This window comes from Sciurus carolinensis, chromosome 6 (genome assembly GCF_902686445.1).
Source record: "Sciurus carolinensis chromosome 6, mSciCar1.2, whole genome shotgun sequence".
Lineage (NCBI taxonomy): Eukaryota > Metazoa > Chordata > Mammalia > Rodentia > Sciuridae > Sciurus > Sciurus carolinensis.
Window position 1 is genome coordinate 143,289,170 of NC_062218.1, and position 19,709 is coordinate 143,308,878.

The following is a 19,709-nucleotide window of genomic DNA, read 5'->3' on the forward strand; positions in this document are numbered from 1 at the left end:
TCCACATTCCTTGGGAAATTGGCCTCACACCAACTTGAACTTGCTGAGTCCCCTCTCTGCAACCATGAACTGCCCTAGAAGTTAGAGGAGAGCCCTGAGGCTCTGGGCTCACCCTGGTTTCTCTGCACTGACAGCGCAGAGAGGGAGTGTAGCCACCAGGTGGCACCCTCCCCCTGGTCAGTGACAGTCCCTGGCCCTGTGGGAAGATGTGTGTGGGAGGGGGTATTTTCTGTACCCCTCAGAGATGCTGTATTTGACAAATGCTTTGACTGATTCCATGATGAATATCCCAGGCAATGAATGAAGAAAGGGACTTGGTTCTCTGGTCCCACTCCCTTGTTTTATAGATGACACCAAGGTCCAGCAAGGCAAGGAAATGCCCAAGGTCACACAGCAAATTGCACCTCTTTTTTTGAACTCCTGAGTCTAGTCTTTTTCCGCTACATGACCTGCTCTCACACGCTGGCACATCCTCACCCTGCCTGTGTGTGACTGCCAGCATATGCGCCTCAGTCAAAAGCCTGATCTTGGGGTAGGGAAAGGCCACGATCCCTCACAGCCTCCTGCCATGCCCTCTGGCTTCTTAAGAGGCCCAGCCACCCAATTACCAATACAAGCAGCAATACTAACAGCCCATGTTTACCACCTGCCCACTCTGCCAAGCTAGCCACTTTCCAATCGTTCTCCAGCCCTTAATGCACCTTCACAACATCTGCCTTCCCTTTTGCTTTGGGAACTCCAGGGCTCAGAGAGGTTAATAAACTTGCCCAGTGCCCCATAATTCATCTAACCACTTCAAGCAGTTATGCGTACAGGCTTGGGGGCCAGTCCAGACCTCCCTTTTGACCTTGGTCAGGTCTTTTGTGCTATATTCTTTGTTTCAAAACACTTTCCCCCATTTTAGCTTGACAAAGAGTGCTGTGGTAACAAGGAACACTACTGTTAGCCCATCTTTGACTTTAAAGAACTGGGGACCCTGAGGATGATTGGCCCAAGGTCTCCTGAGTCTTACCAGATTTGGATCTGGAACTGGGTGGGACTCTCCAAAGGGCATTCCACACTACACTGCCCAACTCCAGCCCCTTGTATGTCCCTGGGAGTCATGGAACTCAGCTCGGTGGCTAACTCTTCAGGTCTGGAATTGGGTCTACAATCCAGCTCTGCAGTTGAAGTTATGTGGCTGAAAAAGACTCACCTTCTGAGTCTATCAGGAGAAGATGAGCCCAAGTGTGTTGAGCACTGCTGCCTAAAACACAGTAAATATTCAGGTCATTGATATGATTCACTGAAGCTCCATGTCCTAAAGGGTCCTGCTGAGAGACCCTTTAGACTGGTACCATCCAATATGGTAGCCATTAGTCACATACAGGTCTTAAGTACTTGAAATGTGTTTCAGACAAAGAGAGACTACAAGAACAAAACACATCCTTATATTTTGAAAGTTTACTATGGAAAACAGAAAATATTATATATTTATGTTGATTCACGTTAAAATTATATTTTAAATATATTGAGTTAAAGAAAACATTTAAAATTATTTCACCTGTTTTCACATTTTTCATGTGGCTAAGAAAAATTTTAACTATATAAGTGACATCTGTGGCTTGCAGTATATATCTATTGAACAAAGCTGCCTTAAGACAGTTTAAGAAATTTAACTGCACCCGTCAACTTTTACCTTAATGAGGTGAAATAGGGCTTTGAACCCTTAATCCACTTGTTGACTCTGTGTTCTGGGGCAAGTCAGCGTAATGTATACCCACCAGAGAGATATCTTCCTTTTCCAAAGCAAGCAAACAGACCAAAATAACCTTAGGAGGCTGTAGGAGGTTTAAATAAAATAATAAAAAGCTCCACCACAGATAACACCTTATCTCATTCAATGCCACAGATTCCAGGAAGTTGGAGGGATGATTTCTCCAAATTTGCAGATAAGGAAACTGAGGCTCAGTGATTTGAGTAGGGTTCCTTGCCAGTATTGTTCTATACCCTCCTCTAGAAGTAAAGATTGATGAGGGTAAGAGAGAGAAGAGTGCAGTTCCCTGTGATCCTAGGGAAGTTGCTCCTCTCCAAGGATCTGTTTCCCCTTCTGTAAAGTGAGGGAAATATTTGGATGTGGGTAAAGATCTTTGAGGTCTCCATGCTGGGGGATGCTTTGAGCATTTCAGTGAACATAACACTGGGACTCCTCTAAGGTTCAATGCCTCCCGTTGTCCATTCTGTGGGAATAAATGGGCATTTCTGTTTGTTTTAATAACATTTGTAGGAACTTTATATAGTGTCTATGTCTGCTTACATTAGACGCTGTGTATTATAGTTAAGAGTCTTTCACTATTTCCCATATAAACCTTGTTTTTTATGGGTTTGGGAGAGCTCAGCTGTAAAAACTCAGTTAAAAAAAAAAAGATTAATTTTTTTCAAACAAATCGTGTCTGAATCAGGAAGCTAGTTTCAGACACTTCAGAGTGAGCATATATTTTCTTCCCAGTCACCTTTCATTTAAAAATGAGGTTGACTGTTTTTTTTTTGTTTTGTTTTGTTTTGTTTTGTTTCTTTTTGTTGCATTTCTTTTATGAGGATTTAGCAGACCATTCGCTTAAATGCTGGTTGCTGCTTGGAGAGAAGATATCTGGTGCCTTTTCCAAGAAAGCTCTGGGCCTGCTGCCTGCAGAACTGCCTCAGTCCAGGTCCTCTTCTGACTGGATAAGTGACCCTGAACTGGTCACGTCAGCTCTCTCTGGCTCTTCCTTTTCCCCTTGGTCCACAGGGAGCATCATTCCTGCCTGGCTCCCCTCTACATTACCAGGAGGAAAATGTGCTTCAAGAAATGGAAAGACCAAGGAAAGTTGAATGCTAGCTATACAAACTAACGGCAGAGGTTGCTGCAAAGAATAACCTGCAGACTTTTTCACCAGCAGAAAGGAAATGCCTGGAACAGAATGTTATAACCAAGAAAGAATCTAGAGCTCAGGGGATGCCCATTTCCTTATTTTATAGAGGGATCTACTCTGAGTCCCAGCAGGGAGGAGGTTTCCAGGGGAAGGCTGGAGTTGGAATCCCAGACCCTTCACAAAACTCCTTCCCTCTTTCTCCGCCTAATTTTGGCAACCAAAGGAAATCAGACCGAAGCATATTTAGATGTATGTGGACTTACGCATATGTGTGCGTGTGTGTGTGCATGTGCGTACATACTCTGGAAATGCTCCAAGATATGGGGAAAAGCCAGGTCTTTGAAGACCGCCAGATCTGTACTTCAATCCAAGTCCAGCCTGCCTTTTACCTCCTATGTGACCTTGGAGGAAACCCTTTCACCTCTCTGAGCCTCGGCTGCCTCAATTTTAACCCATCATAACCCTTGTGAGGCTCAGATGAAATAATGTGTGCTAAGGGTTTAAATAGTTTACTTTGTACATTTTAGCTGTAGTTAAAATTTTATTAAGCCATAGGTTTTAAATGTAAGAAAAAGACTCATTTGCTGTGTGGAAGGACTAATAATTCTTTTTTGTAATGTTTTATTGTTTAGTTACAGATGGACACAATACTTCTGTTTTATTTATTTTTATGTGGTGCTGAGGATCAAACCCAGTGCCTAGCCACCACCCCAGCCCAACTAATAACTCTTCCAGACAGGTATTTATTATTGTTATATTAATTGCTAATCATTATTCGAATTTTCTCTTATTATGATACTTATACCCACAGTGATACCCAACAGTGCACATGTTAGAAACTCAAGTATGGATGTTGAATACACCGTGTACGGTATTGAAATCATGCTGGCAACAAGAGAATTAGAAGGAAATTGTAGATTTTTAATCTCAAAAGTAGTATTTATTCATTGTAAAAAAAATTTAGAAAAATATTGCTAAGCAAGAAAAAAAAGTAAAAATTACCCTCATTCCCTCAAGTCAGAGGTATAGATACGTTTGGGGTTTTTTGTTTTGTTTTTATAACTTTATTTATTTAGTTTTATGTGGTGCTGAGGAGCAAACCCAGTGCCCCAAGTTTCTAGGCAAATGCTCCACCACTGAGCCTCAACCCCAGTCCATGTTTTGATGCATATCCTTTCACTCCTTCTCTATGAAAGACATCTGAGGGTTTTTGTTGTTGTTGTTGTTGTTTATTTACTTATTTATTTCACACAAAGGGATCACAATCATTGTGGTAAGTAATGGGGAGAGGGTATTCCTACGATATTGCTTAATATACATTGAACAACTTTCATATCAATTCCCATTTTTTTTTCCTAATGGCCGAGTAATAACCTGCTGTGCTGACGAATTGATTCAATCAGTTCTCTAATTAGACCAAGGCCTAGGGATCTTTTCCTGTCCTTATTCTTTAGCCCGGTGGCCCTGATGTTATAAGGGACTGTTTCCTTATGATATATTCCTTGAGTCTATTTTTAAGTTCATGATCATTCTGGTTTTCTTCCCCTATAAAAAAGGGAGAATGTACTTAAATTAAAATAATAATAACACTGCTTCTCCACAGCCTGCCTGACGTGTCTGACAGCGTTGAAACGTGGGTCTAGAAAAAGAAAGTAAACATCGAGTTCTAAAGATGTTTGCAAGGAGAGGTTACAAAGACTGAGGACCTTCAGAGCCAGGTGGCCCGGAGAACTGGTTCCGGAGTCTGGAACCCCTTGGTGCAGGCTGGTTTGTGGGACCTGGAGCAACTCTGTTCCTCTCTCCGGGGATCCCGGATCCGTTTCTCCAGCTTTGGACTACGGGCTGGGAAAGTGGCTTGGGCGTTCACCACTGCGGCTATCCAGCGACCCCCTTAATGGGCAGCGACTGCCAGTCTCAGTTCCCAGATTCAGGGTCTAAGACCCGGACCAGACATGGCTGAGACAGATTTTAGAGAGTCCACTCCTCTTTTCCCAAAAAGTTTGGGACCAGCTGGATGGGGTTTCTCCTGGTCATGCCAGTCTTGGCTCTGGCTGCTGCGGGTGGGCCAGAGGTACCCCTCTCTTTTCACTGGCTTTAAGGAAGCAGGACGCGGGTGCGCATTCTTCCCGTGCCTAGGATACTTTGCCCTGCTAAAAATAGTCCAAGGAGCGGGGCCCTATGTATAGCCAGAGGTTTGTCTTTGAGCTAAATTGGAGTCTTGGGTTCGAATCCAGATAAGGTGCTCTTGTGCTGTGGGCCAGCAATCATCTCGCAGCCTGAACCTTGGTTTCCCCACGCATGCCAGAATTTCCAAAAGGATTCCCAGTTCTTGGGGAAAAAAAAAAATAATAATAATAAAAGAAAAAAAAAACTTGGTTTTTCTTTCTTCTCCTCCCTGAGGGGCCTCTGGGCCTCCGGCCGGCACTGAAGCCGGGGGAGGGGCGCGTCGGCCTGCTCATTACGGCGAGGTGTTGCCCTAGTTAAATCGCTGGCCTGTTTGATCTGGCGGCGGGTGGCGAGGGGGAAAAAAGAAAAGAGTAGGGGGGCGAGCGTGGGGAGAAGCTCACACCTCCCCCACCATTTCCTCGCGCCCATAAAACACCTTTTATTAACTCCTTCGCGTCCGGAAAGGCCCGCGTGGCCTCTCAGCCCCTGCCACGGTGTTTACAGCCAGGACTAATGGGGCCCCATATTCACCCCATGCGGTTCTAGGCAACTGGGGCACGCCTGGTGCCCCGTGTAGCCCTGCCCTGGAGCTGCCCGGGGTCTCCTTGTTCCAAAGCCCAGAAACGCCAAAGTGCCCGGAGACCCGTGCGCGTCTTCCCGCCTCCTTCGCAGTGAGCTCGGCGCTCCCTCGGACAAGCGTGGCGGCTGTTAGGGGACAGAAGAGCACTTCGCAGAGCGCCCAGCATCCGGATGCGCGCAAATAAAACTATACATTATTGTTATTATTGTTGTTGTTGTTATTGTTATTATTCGTGGACGTGTGAACGCCTGCGTCTGCCCGCCGCAGTTTAGCCCAACTCGCATCCACGCATTTGGGCAAATGTACCCGCATTTATTCACGCCCAGAAATGGCGCGCAGGTGGGGACTCAGAGACCAGCTCTCGCGCACAAGTGCCCGCAGCACACGCAGTCCAGCACTTTGCACAAAACCCATATGTTCTTATAAATATCTGTTGAGTGCTCCGTTGCTGGAGAGAAGCTAAATGCCTAGGTTTAACCATGACCCAAGCTTGTTTTACTCACGTATGAAATAATATCTGCTACAACTGATCGAGTCCTTGATGCGTGCTTGGAGCTGTGCTAAGTGACCCTCATAGGACCTGCACAGACACCGGGCTCCATATGCATTGCTGCACCGTCACATGTACACCTATGTGTTCAGAATTTCACAGCCATGAATGTATTCCCCCCCAAAATCCCCCTCTTTCAAGTTACTCTGCCAGAGACATCCCTGGTTTGTGAGATAGACCCCCTTCCCCTCCTACCCTCCGGACTCCACCCAAAAAAACCACCAAACCACAGTCTGCAGACATCAATGTGCATACTAACCTGTGAATATCCACCCAGATAGAACTCCTCAGTCTTAATTTTTCCAGCTTCCAGTTCTCTCAGTCCAGGTAAGTTATCCTGTCCCGTTGTCGTGTAGTCTAAGAACTTTACTCTTCGTTCCAGAAAAAAATCCTTTATATGCCTCCTTCCCTCAACTCGATTTGCAGTTTGATTTGATACTTATCAAAGGAGGAGATGCAGGACAGGCTTTGCTCCAAGCAGAAACCCTGTAGTGGGATCCAGGCTGAAACATCACGCAGACTTCCGAGAATTTCCGAAAACTTTTTTATTATTCAAGAGCATAGATACTGCTTTGGCGAAGGGAGGGGCAGTGAGTGGTCATACAGATCTGAGGTAGAAAAGGGATGGGGATGGGGAGATAACAAACACCTGAGCGCACCAGGCATGATAGGTAGTTTAAATACATTAAACCTTTGCAACATAGGGGGAATTTTTTATTTAGAAAAAGAAAAGGAAGGCAAAAGGAAAGAGAAAAGAAAGGAAGAAAAAGAAAGGGAGAGTTCCCCCTTGGAACTAGGTAGGATGTGCAGCAACAAAAAGAAAATCGAAACGCTGCTGTTTCAAAGGGAACAACAAAAGGCAGCCCTCCGTCTTCCTGCTTTGGGTTCTCCTTCCCTGGAAGAAAATATTGATTCCTCTTATTGCATTTGACTTGGAGAAGACAGAGTCTGGGAATTCTGACGCAAAGCGGAGAGGGGAACAAGAGAGAAAGCCAGATGGCGGAGTGAGGATGGCGTTGGGGGTTCTCAATTCGACTCAGAAGGGCTGGAAGGGTGTGTCTCTAGGCACTTGGGTTCCGCAGTCCCTCCCTCCTGCATCGCGCCTCCAAAAGCCGCCCTCAGTTAAAGGAGGTGGATATATATAAATTTCTTTCTCTTAATGTATTTAAAACAATTTCAAATGACATTGCACGTGCGATCCAAGTGTGTGGTTGCAGCCCGCGACCCGCCAGTGCTCCCAGGGGTTCTGCGCAATGCTCTCGCACAAGCCGCAGGAACCCAGAGCCCGGCCTTGGCCGCCGCCTTCATCTCCTCCCAGGGCTCCGGGGTCGCCCAGCCGTGGCCAGGTCCTCGGCTCACTGGTTTAACTCCAGCGCCCAGACTTGCTGCGGCCAGCCGGTGCGCCCTTTAATCCTCTTCTCACCTGGGCCCAGGGCAGGAGGAAAGCCTTCGTGCTGCGGCTGCCAAAGGACACACACAAGAAAAGAGGTGAGAGAGACGGGTTTAAATGGATCTGATCACCCGACTCCTAGGAGTGGGTGGGGTGAGGGAAAAGGCGTCGAGAGCAGTAACTGGGAGTCTTTAAATAAGTGACGGATTTCTGTTTGCCAAATAGGCAAACAGTCTCATAAATTTGCCTTTATGCGCCAAGTTCCTGGGATCCGGGATAGGACGGGCAGCTTCGGGAGTTTTGGTAACCAGAATTCTCTGCGTCTGGTGAAACGGATTTGTGCAGATTTGGCTTTGCAGCGCCTAAGGGACACCTCAGGGGATTGGAATGGGAGAGGTAGGAATCAACTTTTCCCGGCCAGCGGACCTGTTCCCCGGCTACCTACACGTCCCACTGACTTCCTAACCTGATTTACCATCTGGTTTGGATACAGGGTTGGGTCTGCTAGAACTGGTGGTGAAAGCCTCAGATGGTTAGGAGTCGGCCTAATCCGGGGCTTCCTTCCCGCCTTCCGTAGGAGGGCGTCCGGCGGTGCAACTTTAAGGAGGCAGAGCGGCGGAGGGCGTGTGGGGGTGTGCGGATCCGCCCAATAACCACTGGCAACGAGGCACCCCCTAGAGCCTGCATCTCCCCCAACTCAGGGCGACGGCTGAGACTTGATGCCTATTTGTTTTTTCCCGTGTCCCCAAGTGTACTTTTCCTAGTTTACCACAGGAACCTTGGATAAAACCGTCTCTACACTCGGTGGGCCTGAGTGTACCAACCTGGAGAACTCTTTCGACAGCCTGAATAACAACTTGCTTAGGGGTCCCGCAGCCCTGGGCTGGGAAACTGAGCACCGAAAAGTATTATCCCAACTGGAGAGGATCCAGAAAGTACTAGGGACTGTGATCTCCAAAGCCAAAAGTGGCTCCTGCTTGTTTATATACAAAGTCATTGAGGTTGCCCTCTGAATCCAGCCCATGGGGAGTGGATCTGGTGGGTTCCAGACCAGGACTGGAAGGCCTGACCTCTTTTACCTCACCTCCACTTCTTACTGCTTGTGTAGCAGCTTTTCATGTTTCACCCAATATGGACCTGTTTCCTTTTTATCCAGGAATGGAAGTAGATTAACTGCCCCATCAAAGGTCCTTTGAAAGCAGAAACTGAACCCAAATGCATGATTATAATTCACCCTCAAGCAAATTAATGAACTCTTTCGCACATTCTTAACCTGGCTTCCAGAAGAACCCAGGAATGGATCAGGTCTCCTCCAAACTGCAAGTGCAACATGGTGTGTGCACTTCTCTTGGAATCCAATTCTCTCAAAGGATTTTTAAAGAGAACCCTAAGACCCTAACCAAAAGGTTTAAGATTCACTCAGGCTCAACAAACACTAACCCACATTACAATTGAATTCAATCATGAATCTGCCTCCCTCCACACACGCAAACACACACTGTGACCATCTCAGAACAATCCATAGCTTTTCAAAATCTCACACACAAAATATCTCCAGCTTCTTGCAGTGCTAGTGATGCTCACCCAGCCTGCACCCTGGCTGGAGCTTACAGGCCCCAGTACTCACCAGCTCCCTTTTCCGCTTGCTCTCTCGGCTACCATCCACTTTCTTGAGCTCAGCCTTGAAGGCTTCGGGGTCGCCAGCCTGTGCATCCTTGGCCAGTACATCCATCAAGTAGGCGATGTAGCTGGTGGCCAGACGCAGAGTCTTGATCTTGGAGAGCTTGGTGTCCGCCGGCACGTTGGGGATGCACTCCCGCAACTCAGCGAACGCGCTGTTAATACTCTCTGTGCGTCTCCTCTCTTTCTTGGGTCCTGAGCCTTTCCGCCGGCCCAGGCGGCCGCCGAGCGCCTCCAGGCGCCCGGGGCTTTGGCCCTGCCTGGCGTCCGGGCCGTAGGCGGCGGTAGCCACAGCGGCTGTTGGTGGTGGCCCTCCCGCAGAGAAGTCCGGGGCAGCGTCGGCCGGGCTCAGTAGCCAGCTTTGGAAATAAGGTCGCTCTTGGTGACAGCGCGAGGCCGGGCCAAAGAGGAAGGGCTCGTGGAGCATGGGGTGCGCAGGGTGTGGGTGGTGGTGATGGTGATGGTGTGCGTAGCTGCCCACGAGGTTCATGTTGGAAAGGCTCCTGGCCTGAACCGCTAGCCGAATTAGCGCCGCCCCATGTGCCCCACAGAGGACCGGGGCCACCCGTGGGCTCCCGGGCCGCGCACTGCTGGGCGCCGGCTTTATGAGGGTCCTGAGCAAGTTTGAAGGTGACACACGCGGCTCGCCGCCTTCTTGCAAGTTTCTGTCGCAGGCGAGGACGCCGATGCCCCAAGACCGGTTTAACCCTTCTCCGGACTCCCCTTCGGGGTCTGGCTTATATAAGGCCGCGGCTTTGATGTCAACCCCTCCCTGGAGCCAATAGCAGAGGGGCGGAGAGGAGGAAAGGGGGGTGGTGGCCGTCCCAGGTTTTGCTAGGCTAACGCCACTCGACTCCAGGCCGCCGGCAGGGACAGGGAACCGGCCACGCCTCCGTCCCTCCCCTCCCCGCCGGTTCCCGGGCGGAGAAGGCGGGGGCTACGTACTTGAGGCACAGGCCTGCCAACCTGCTGCCACCCCCTCCTTGTGGATCCAAGGAAGGGAAACTGGAGTCATGGAGCGAAAAGAAGTCCTCCACACAGCTTACCCCTTGATTTTACAGACAGGAAAACTGAGATGGGATGGGGGTGAGGGGACGGTTCCTGTTTCTAGACTCGGGAATTCATAATAGGAGCTGCAGCAGATCCCAGTCCCGAGCTCCAACTGCTGTGCCCGGCATGGCAGTCGGAAGATGAGAAAGCGCTGTAGGAGGCAGGATAGTTTCCTAACGTTTTTCCTTAACCTCTCCCCGCCCTGTGCTTTAATCATCTGCACCGTCTGGTGGGACTGGGAGTCGCTCTTGCACCAGGTGGTTACCAGCCCGCCAATTCTCGCCAAGTCACCGCAGACGGGCAGACTGCTACACGCCGAGAGAGAAGGGTTACTGAAGCTGGGGTGGGAGTGGGCGACGGGAAGATGGAACTCACTTCGAGCCCATGGGCTTTCACCAGTTTGTTCCGGGCTCGAGGGCCTGAAATCTACTCTTCTAGCCTGCAAGGCGCCTGATTCAGCCTAAAAACCGGCAGGCCAGGCTGATGCAGAGGCAACCTCCTGGAGTCCGCCCTCGCCCTAGGGCATCGAATCTGCAGGACTCTCCCAGGACTCTCCTTGTTTCTCTCCGGTACTGGGCCGGGAGCAAAATAATGCTGGGTCACTCCACCCAGATCATCATCCCTTGAGAATGTTGGAGTCTCTAAAGACACTGTCACCCAAGTTCACACCTCTGGAAACCAACCTTCCGGTAAAACATGCAGAGGGAAACAACCTGCACAGCATCCGTGAGACTCTCGGGGACTCAGAAACGCAATGCCCGGCTTCTCACACCCACCCGCGCTGAGCCATGGAGCAAACTGCGCAAACCTCTGCAACTTCCCCTTCCAACCAGGGCCCTTGACCGCCTGTCTGGTTTTCCCCAACGCGTCTTTCCTTGGGAACCTGGTAATCCCATGGTGGCAGTGCTGCAGGCTGCAAACTCTATTTTAACCTTATGTTCCAGTAGCTGTATAGACGATGCCCACAAAACCGAGACCCTCCAACCTCCCCGACTTCTCCCAGCATGCCCCTCCCCTAGGCAGAGTAAAGAAATGTGCCTTTCTCCCAATCAGGGTATCAAGGTAAGAGTGAAAGGAGATGAGTGCTGTTTTTAGAGGGCAAATTCATTATTTATCCATCCATTCAAAAATGATTTAGTGACGCCCACGACGTGCCTGGCACAGTTACTAGTCCAAAGGCAGAGGGAGAAAAGCCAACTTTCTTTTGTACAAAAAGGGAAAGTGAGGTCCAGACAGGATGAGCGATTCCCAAGATCCAAGAATGAGTGGGTAGGTGGAAACACATCTTGAGCACGATGTGCACCCGGTGAGTGACAGACGTAGTGTGTAAAATCCTAGGAATGCCTCAGTATTGAGATACGGTGGGTACCTTGGTTGTAAATGTGTATTTATTTGAGGAAAGAAGGGGGGACAGTCGCTTAGGTCTGAGCCTGTGGGTTCCACCTGTGGGAGCTCAGTGTGGTTGTGGACCCTGGAGGTGCAGGAGGTGGGGGAGCGGCGGAGGGAGGTCCTGGTTTCCTGCCCGAGGCTGGCTGGAAACCCGCCGCTCTCCCGGCGCCTGGCGCCAGCAGCGCTGGGGTTGGGCCGAGCGCGGAGCCGGAGGCTCGCAGGGAGGGAGCGCCGGGCGCCCGATTCAGCGGCGGCTCCGCGGGATCCCGCGCCTCCCCGGCCTGGAGGCGCTCTAGAGTGAGGGTATGCAGGTAGACAGAGTAATTACTATGGAAAAGGACCTCAATCCTCAACACACACCCAGCATTTGTCCCATCCCAACACGATCTTCAGCAGCTGCTCCTACTAGCACAGGAGGCCCTACCATTATACCTGCGCTTGTACGTGCGCGGGCTCGCAACTTCACTGGCACACACGAAAACCCAAATATTTGTGCATTTTTACAGCAATATACACAGTATGGCAATACGTATACATTCCTAGGATTTTAGGCACAAACATATATATCACCCTTCAGATGTGTTACAACGAGGTGCCACTCCCAGACATACACTCAGGTATGCATAAAGTCACCTAGGTAGAAGCACATAAATTCTAAATTCCACACAGATTATTTTACACATAATCTTCCCATCACAAGTACATGAAGGCACAGTTGGGCACAATTTTCTTACAATTTCCCACAGTGGTATTCACATCACAAATTTCTAACAACCCATCCAGGCACAGTGGTGGCATCCTTGAAGTCCCAGCTACTCAGGAGGCTGAGGCAGGCGGAGTCACTGGAGCCCAGAAATTGGATTAGACACCAGCCAGGGTGAGACCTAGCCTAAACAAACAAGCAAGCAAAAATTACGCATTACTATATGTGCACAGGTGCTCACAAATGGATATCCTCACATATTGGTACATTACACACAGACACACAAACCCCACACATTCAATTGGACACATAGTCTCAGCCTTACCTATACAGTCACACCACAAGCCTCAAGTTGTTCAGTTGTATGCACATCATGAAGGCTCCCACAATGATTGACACATAAGAACACACTACTATCCACATGCAAACACATAGTTTCTCCCACCCATCCACTGACTCGTTGCTGCATTCACCTTTCAAATGTCAGGTCTGGCTAGTCTAGTGGGGAATGCCTTATCAGTACTAAATGAAGGGCCCCAGTCACAGAGACCCCTTGAGGGCCCCAAGACTGCCTGGCACCATCTTGTAAGCATTAAAGAGCAGGACTTCTCTGGTCACCAATGCCTGGGAAAGCTATATTACAGTGGCCCCACTGGGATCCACTGGAACTGGGACCAGGGTGGTCCCCCATCAGAATGAAATGCCAGAGAGAGAGAGAAAGGTGTCTAGGCCCCAGACCCAGCTTCCAGAGTGCTTCTAACACCAGCCAGGCTCAGGGGCATGAGGAGTGCAGCAGAACTCCCGGGATGAGGACCTGGTGAAGCTGTTCTCTCCCTCTGCCTCAGGCTATGTGATAAGGGAGGGTCTGGAACCTAGGACTTTGGTCAAAAATGCTTTCAGCTGACAGGCAAAAGATGTCGCTTCTAGTTGAGTTCTGGCACTATTTACACCTTACTCTGTTCCTTTCCAGCTCTGAGCCTCCGTTTCCCCATTTGCAGAAAAGGGGGTTAGAACTGACAGTCTGGACTCCTGCTCCCCATTGTTGCACAGGGCCCACTCTGATTCCACTTGCCCCCTGACTTAATGCTCTGCTTCTGGGCCCCAAAGGGAGAAAGGACTCCATCTCCTCCAATCCACCTCTACAGACCAAGCACGGGGAGCTAAGGACTCTGGGGGTCCTGACCAGTACCACACTCCCCTGCACTGCTCACCTAGACAGTGCCTTGAGCAGGTTTGCATCTTTAGGATTTTCCAAGGCAGGCTTTTCAGTTCTTTCCAAAGTTGTGCAAGCAGGAACTCTCACCCCAAGAGAGCATGAGCTTGTAGAGGTTGAAGATTGTGTTGAAGGAGGGCTTAAGACAGCCTTGCAGTGGGACCCAGCCCACCTATGTTGAGACTGCGCACTCTGGAGTTGGTCTTCCCCTGTGTAAATTGCGGGGGTGATAATTCCCAACACAGAGTGCTAGAATAAAATTAAGTGAAGTAATATAGAGAAGATTCTTATCTGGGTAACAGTAACTCTGGGAAAATGGTGGGTCTGTTTTTAGGAATATTAATTTTACAGAGGGAGAAATGGGGCTACAGGCCACCAACCACTACAAAGCCCTGGACAGGAAGAAGAGGCCAGATCCTTGGATTCCGCTTGTACTGCTCTATTCTGACCAAATTGGGGTCCTACAGAACCCAGTTGCCATAATAAGGCTGGAGGCGGGAGAGGATAGTGTCACCACCAGGTATGAGGATTCTACTGCCTGAGACCTGAACTCCAGTTCCAGATCTCCACTCCGCAACCACCCCACCATTTCCTTTGCTTAATGATTTCGAGGAGAGTTCTTGTCACCTCGTCTCTACAGCTGGACAGGCTGTACCACGGACAGTCCAGATGTCCGCAGGGCCCCTGTCCCGCCCTGCCCAGCTCTTCCCTCACCCCATCCTCCTGACTGGCAGGCCTGGGGAGCCTGCACTTCGGCGCCTACCGCAAAACCTTCTCCCCGCCGCGTCCCGTGACCTTGACGCCACGGGCAATTCCCGCACCGGACCCCTTATCTAAATAGGGCAGTAAATCAAGGACCTGTCAGGGCCCGGGTAATTACAGGAACTCCATAAAAAGGACCCGGCCGGCCGCCTGTTTATATTAGCGCGGTGTAAAATATTCCCGCTGTCTTGGGGAATCGCGTCGCGAAGTAACGCGCCATAAATCAGCCCGCGGGCCATTTACCCCGCAGTTTGAGCGCACAAATCCCTTAAACAGTTCTCTGCTGTATCTAAAGAGGGTCTAGGACTTTCCAATCTGGCCGGGTCTGTTCTCCGGAGCTGAGGATTGTCGGGGGCGGTGGGGGGAGGCGGGCGGGAAGACAGAGGCAGGGAGTCGATTTCTCCTGGAAGCTCTTAGAACGTGACGCCTCCTGGCCTTTGCTGGTACCCGGGAGTTGCAAGTCTGCGGAAAGATCTGCATTTAGTTGGGAAGTGGACCCAGAGAAGGGAAGGAACTTCTCCCAAAAGAACACAACCAAAGAGTGGAAGAGACGCGCTATCGCAGGTCTCCCGGGGAGATGGCAACCTTTCTCTCCCCTTGTTACCTCTTCTCTGGCGTAAGGAGCGGTCCAGTCAGTGGATTCCAGTCGCAAGTGACTTTTACTTATTAGCTTAGGGCTTCCTGGGCTTCTTGTGCACACAATCGTGTGTGAATGCTGTTCTGTGCTATCCAGCCTCTAATTCCTGGTCCTGTTCCCTTGTTTTACAGGTGGCAAAACCGAGGCCCAGAGGAGGGGAAGGGACTCACCCAGGGGCACACAGCTAGAAATCTAAGACACTCCACTGCAGAAGCAATCCACTCTAGTTTCTCTGTCACACTCTTCCTTAGCTAAGGAAAATTTAAAAGAGCATGTGTACATTTATGTATGTGCGAGGGATGAGAAGACCTGTCCATTCTTAGGTTATAACAACCGCAAAAATACAAAACCTATTTAAGGTAAACCTTCTGCTGCCCTTTGTCTAATGAGTAACATAAATCAAGCTCGTGGAAAAAGAATATTAAATTTTCCGTGTCTTCCCTCCGGGCTGGGACCAGAGAATTCAAGGGAGAATTAAACATGTATGTTTTTTCCCCTCTTTTTCTGTCTTCCTCCCCCCATTCCCTTTCTCTTCCGTAGTCTGCAAATGACAACGTGTTTACACAAGTTTTTATGTCGTCTGAGCTTCATCCAGGCTCCTCTCCCTCCTCTGTGTATTTTCTGCACAGAGAGATGTCTGCTTCGGGAAGCGTTCAACCTAAACAGAACCCTGTCTGATTGGGAAATGTATTTATTTGAAAAATCGTAACTCACGGTTTTGGTGAAAACGGCTCCCAAATTTATGGGATCACTTGGGGCGCGGTGGTTGTAAATCAAAAAGCACTGGACACCCTCCTCCCCAGCCAGGTCCCCCTTACCACAGTGACTCAGGCCAAGTATCCTCAAGTATCCACCCTGCGGCCCTCGGGCCCCTACTCCAGCCCCTCACTGTGGTTAGCTGTGTGCTGGGTCAGCTAGCAGGTGGATTTCTCTCTGGCTCATTCAATTTTATTCTCATCAGTTCCACAGCGCCAGTTGCAGATGGTCAGTTAAAATGTCCTATTGTGCACCCGTGTGTCTTAGGCATATCAGTTTTGTTCTGGTTTTTGTTAGTTGCTCCGCGGGTTGCTTCTGACCCACTGATCAATTGTGTGTGAGGCTGTTTTATGCCAAGAAGTTTATCTCTGGTCAGTGCCGTGAAGGTCAGTTTCACTGCCTGACCATTGCTTCCCAGGGGATTTTTCCTTTCTCAGTCTAATCAGAATTCCACAGCAAGGACTAAATCAACCCACTTCACCTATCTCCTGAAATCAACTGCCAGCCAACCCCAGCTGCGGGCTGGGATAGTTTAGAACTGGCAACATGTCTCCAAGGCTGAAGACAGTGGCCAAAGAGACTGAGTCCTCAATAGTGGTGCGTCCTGGTGGAGTTGGACTCTGGGGCCTTCACGAGCAATCATCAAGTCAGGCAGAAATAGGGCTAAATGAACCATACCTTTGTCATCTGAGAGAGAAACAGACAACAGAGGAATGGTTCCTTTAGCCCTGTTTTTGCCTAACTCGATGATTGCTCACAAAGGCCCCAGAGTGTGAGGTATATGTATATGTATGTGTGTGTGTATCCATATATCCTGAGAGTGGAACCCAGGGCCATGCTAGGTAAGCACCCTACCACTGAGTTACACTCTTCCCTGGCAGAGTTCCCATGGGGAACAGAGCAAGTCCATCTAAGCACTGCTTGTCCATCTTAAGTGCTATCTCAGGGAGAGAATCTAGGGATTCATTCAAAATTGTATGACTCTTTCCTCCAGAGTAGGTAAAAGAGCACATGAGAACAGCAGCATCTGCAAGGTAGTGAGATTATGGGTCAAGTTTTATCCCAGTGGGCCAGCTCCATCAGGCTACCTGCCTCGAAAGCCCAGCCCCTGGCCTTAGCCCTCAGTCACTACCTGCCAAGGAGTGATGTATACACAGTAGCATTTAGTTCAAAGAAATGCAATAAATTTTGGTAGAGAAAATCCAGTTGGATCAACCTCCGCACGGGAAGATAAGAACGAATGTGAGATAGAATGTATCAGAAATGGTGGGGGCACAGAGGGCTCCCCTTCACTTAGCCCCTCTTAGAACTTGGGGCTGAGGGTACAGGAAGGAATAGCTTCCTGTAGTCTTAGTTCTCCGGATCTAAAATGACCTTGCTCCCACGGACCAGGGGATCCACACATTCTTCAGCGCTGCTGACAGGACTGGAGCAAGAAATGGACTCTTCAGGTTGCTCGAAGGTGGAGGTATTCGGCTCTGGAAGTCAGCACTTGTCCGCAGGAGGCTGAGCGGTCTAGCAGTAGCTTGGTGGGGGTGGGGGAGAGGGGCAGATCTGCGGCCTGACTGCACTTAACTGGTGAAAATTCTGGGCTCTCCAACCCTTTGTTCTGCCTACAGGCTTTTAGGAAGAGTCTGTGGGCAAGAAACTGTGTCACGATTAGTCTTATTATTTTAAACAGGGCCAGGCTACATCCGTCATCTTTCCCATAATGGTCAATTGTAAACACACTTTAAAAGAGAAAAACAAAAAAGGGATTTAAGGTCGAGGCTGGGAAAATGCTTAGCTCTGGTGTTGCTGGGGAATTGGCAGACTCTCCCGTCCTTTGGGAGAGAAGTTAAGTGTTCGGTGTTTTTCACTTTTTCCATTGAATTTTTAAGTCTCTCGGGGGTCTTCGTTGTCTCTTTAGTTTAACGAAGGAAGTTCTTCATTAAAAAGCTGCGGATGGATAAAAGGACCTTGGCTTTGGACTGGAGAAGGGAACGCAGGGGCAAAGCAGCAAATTCCATCTCCATTCTTCGCATTGTGGCTGGCAGTCTTCTGGCAATGCCTTTCCAGTTTCTGCCTCCTTCTGTTTTACCATTGCCAAATTTTGCTCTGGAGGGGGTTGGGGATGAGGAGATAATATGGAAAAAACAAAAATGAAAAAATGAAAGACGAGAGTCATGAATGCTGGGTGGAGAAAGGGGTTACGCTCTGGTTTGGACTTACTGTTAGAGCAGGTTTCTTTCCAGGAAGCCTGGGCTTGGGCACTTCATCTGTCCCCCCATGTACACAATGCTCCCTAGCCACATGCCAGGGGACACAAGATTGTCCTCATTAGCTTCCTAAAACCCACCCAGAGTATGAAGCAACGAATGAGAAGCCACAGTGAAACCCAGCTCCAAATTCAAACCAACTGCTGGCGGTTATTAAATTCATTTTCATTCGTGCAAGCAAGACCCCAAAAAAAGTCGATTTAAAAAGAAAAAAAGGTGGCAGGAGAAGAGAGAACAGAAAGGAAAGCTCCAGAAACCAGAGCAGAAATTAATCTAATTACCTCTTCTCCCCTGCCATAAATTCTGCAGAGGAAATCAAATCTTTCTGTACATGTGTATAAAACCCAATCAGTCTATTGAGCTCGCCAAAACCCATTAAGTCTCAAACTGGGTATCCTAATTGAATGAAACTGAGTGGACCAGGCAGCCAGGCATCCACTGAGCCAGGTTTTTCCAAGGGTGTTTGCAGCGGAGCCAGAGAGTATAAACATGGGTTAGAACCACACACTAATCAGCTCGCTTGCAGAGCGGGGGACCCTCTCTGAGCCTGGGCACTGACGGATGCATCCTAACATTTTGCATCAGATTATAATGGAATATTTCTCATAAACAGCCAAGTGTCTCTCCCAGCCACTCACCTGACATGTTTTTTGTTGTTTGACTTCAGATCTGACAGATGATGATAACCTGGAAAAGAGAGAGGTTACAAATGCTGAAGGCTGTGTGGCTGGGTAGTGTAAAGGGCGCCTGCTCAAGAATTAGGACAGGGTTGTGATTTGTAGGGCCCGGAAGAGGCTGTTGTGCAACCCCGGCAAGCAGGGGCGGCTGGGAGAGGCGGGCAGAGCGGGAGGGGAGACCAGCCGGGCCTGAGAGCTCTGGTGGGCGGGCGGGCGCTTGTTTGAGGGGCTGACACTTGTTTTGTGTTTTGCTTTGTGAGATGGAAAGCGCCCTTCCCCCGCCCCTCCATAGCGCTCTGCTCTTGTGGGCACCCTGATTTACAGCACCTGTTAAAAACACATAATGGATGCAATTAGCTGTGGCACCAGAGGAAAAAAGGTAGGAGTTGACTTTATTCCAATAAAAGGTAAATGGTGTTTGTTTTTGTTAGCTTAGTTCATTAATTTAAATTTCTGGGGCCATTTTTAAAAAATCTTTGCTGCTTTCTTTGCCACGTGGGAATCATCCTAATAAGTGCTAGTTGTTCTAGTTTGGTGATGCAGGAATTTGCAATCAGGGGTGGGCAGGGAATCTGCATTTTCAGTAAAGACCACCTGCGGGTCTGAGGCACAAATCATGCTTTGAGCATCTGGAGTTAGTGGGGATAGTAGGTACTACTTATGCATAAAAATTCTTTTTCTTGTTAGCTGTGTGGCTCCAGCAAAGTCTATATATACAGTTAAATATGATATAGTGAAAATGTAGGGAAAAAAAGGAATAAAACTTAAATTTTCTTAAGTCCAACAAATTATTTAAGTTACCTGGACTGAATTTTGTTAACCGAAGTTTACGGATTCCTAGAAGGCATGCTCTGTTCCTGCCTACCTCTAACACAGCACATATCTGACTTAGAGTTGAGTCTCCAAATCCATTTGCTGATAGAAACAATTGGTTAAATGAAACTGGAGTTAGAGATGATCTGCAAAGTCACCACCAACGCAGATCCCCTGTTTTTCATTCTCTGTTG

At 49.0% G+C, this 19,709-nt stretch overlaps 1 protein-coding gene across 1 annotated transcript; it reads right to left on the minus strand.

The window, feature by feature from the left end:
- Window positions 1-7,512: 7,512 nt before the first annotated feature.
- Window positions 7,513-9,750, minus strand: Hand1 (heart and neural crest derivatives expressed 1). The gene is made up of 2 exons (XM_047556936.1): window positions 9,205-9,750; window positions 7,513-7,647 (listed from the first exon to the last, which is right to left on the minus strand). Exons 1-2 carry the CDS (start codon window positions 9,745-9,747, stop codon window positions 7,543-7,545), a joined length of 648 nt encoding a protein of 215 aa, XP_047412892.1. The 5' UTR covers window positions 9,748-9,750; the 3' UTR covers window positions 7,513-7,542.
- Between the last annotated feature and the right edge of the window lie 9,959 nt (window positions 9,751-19,709).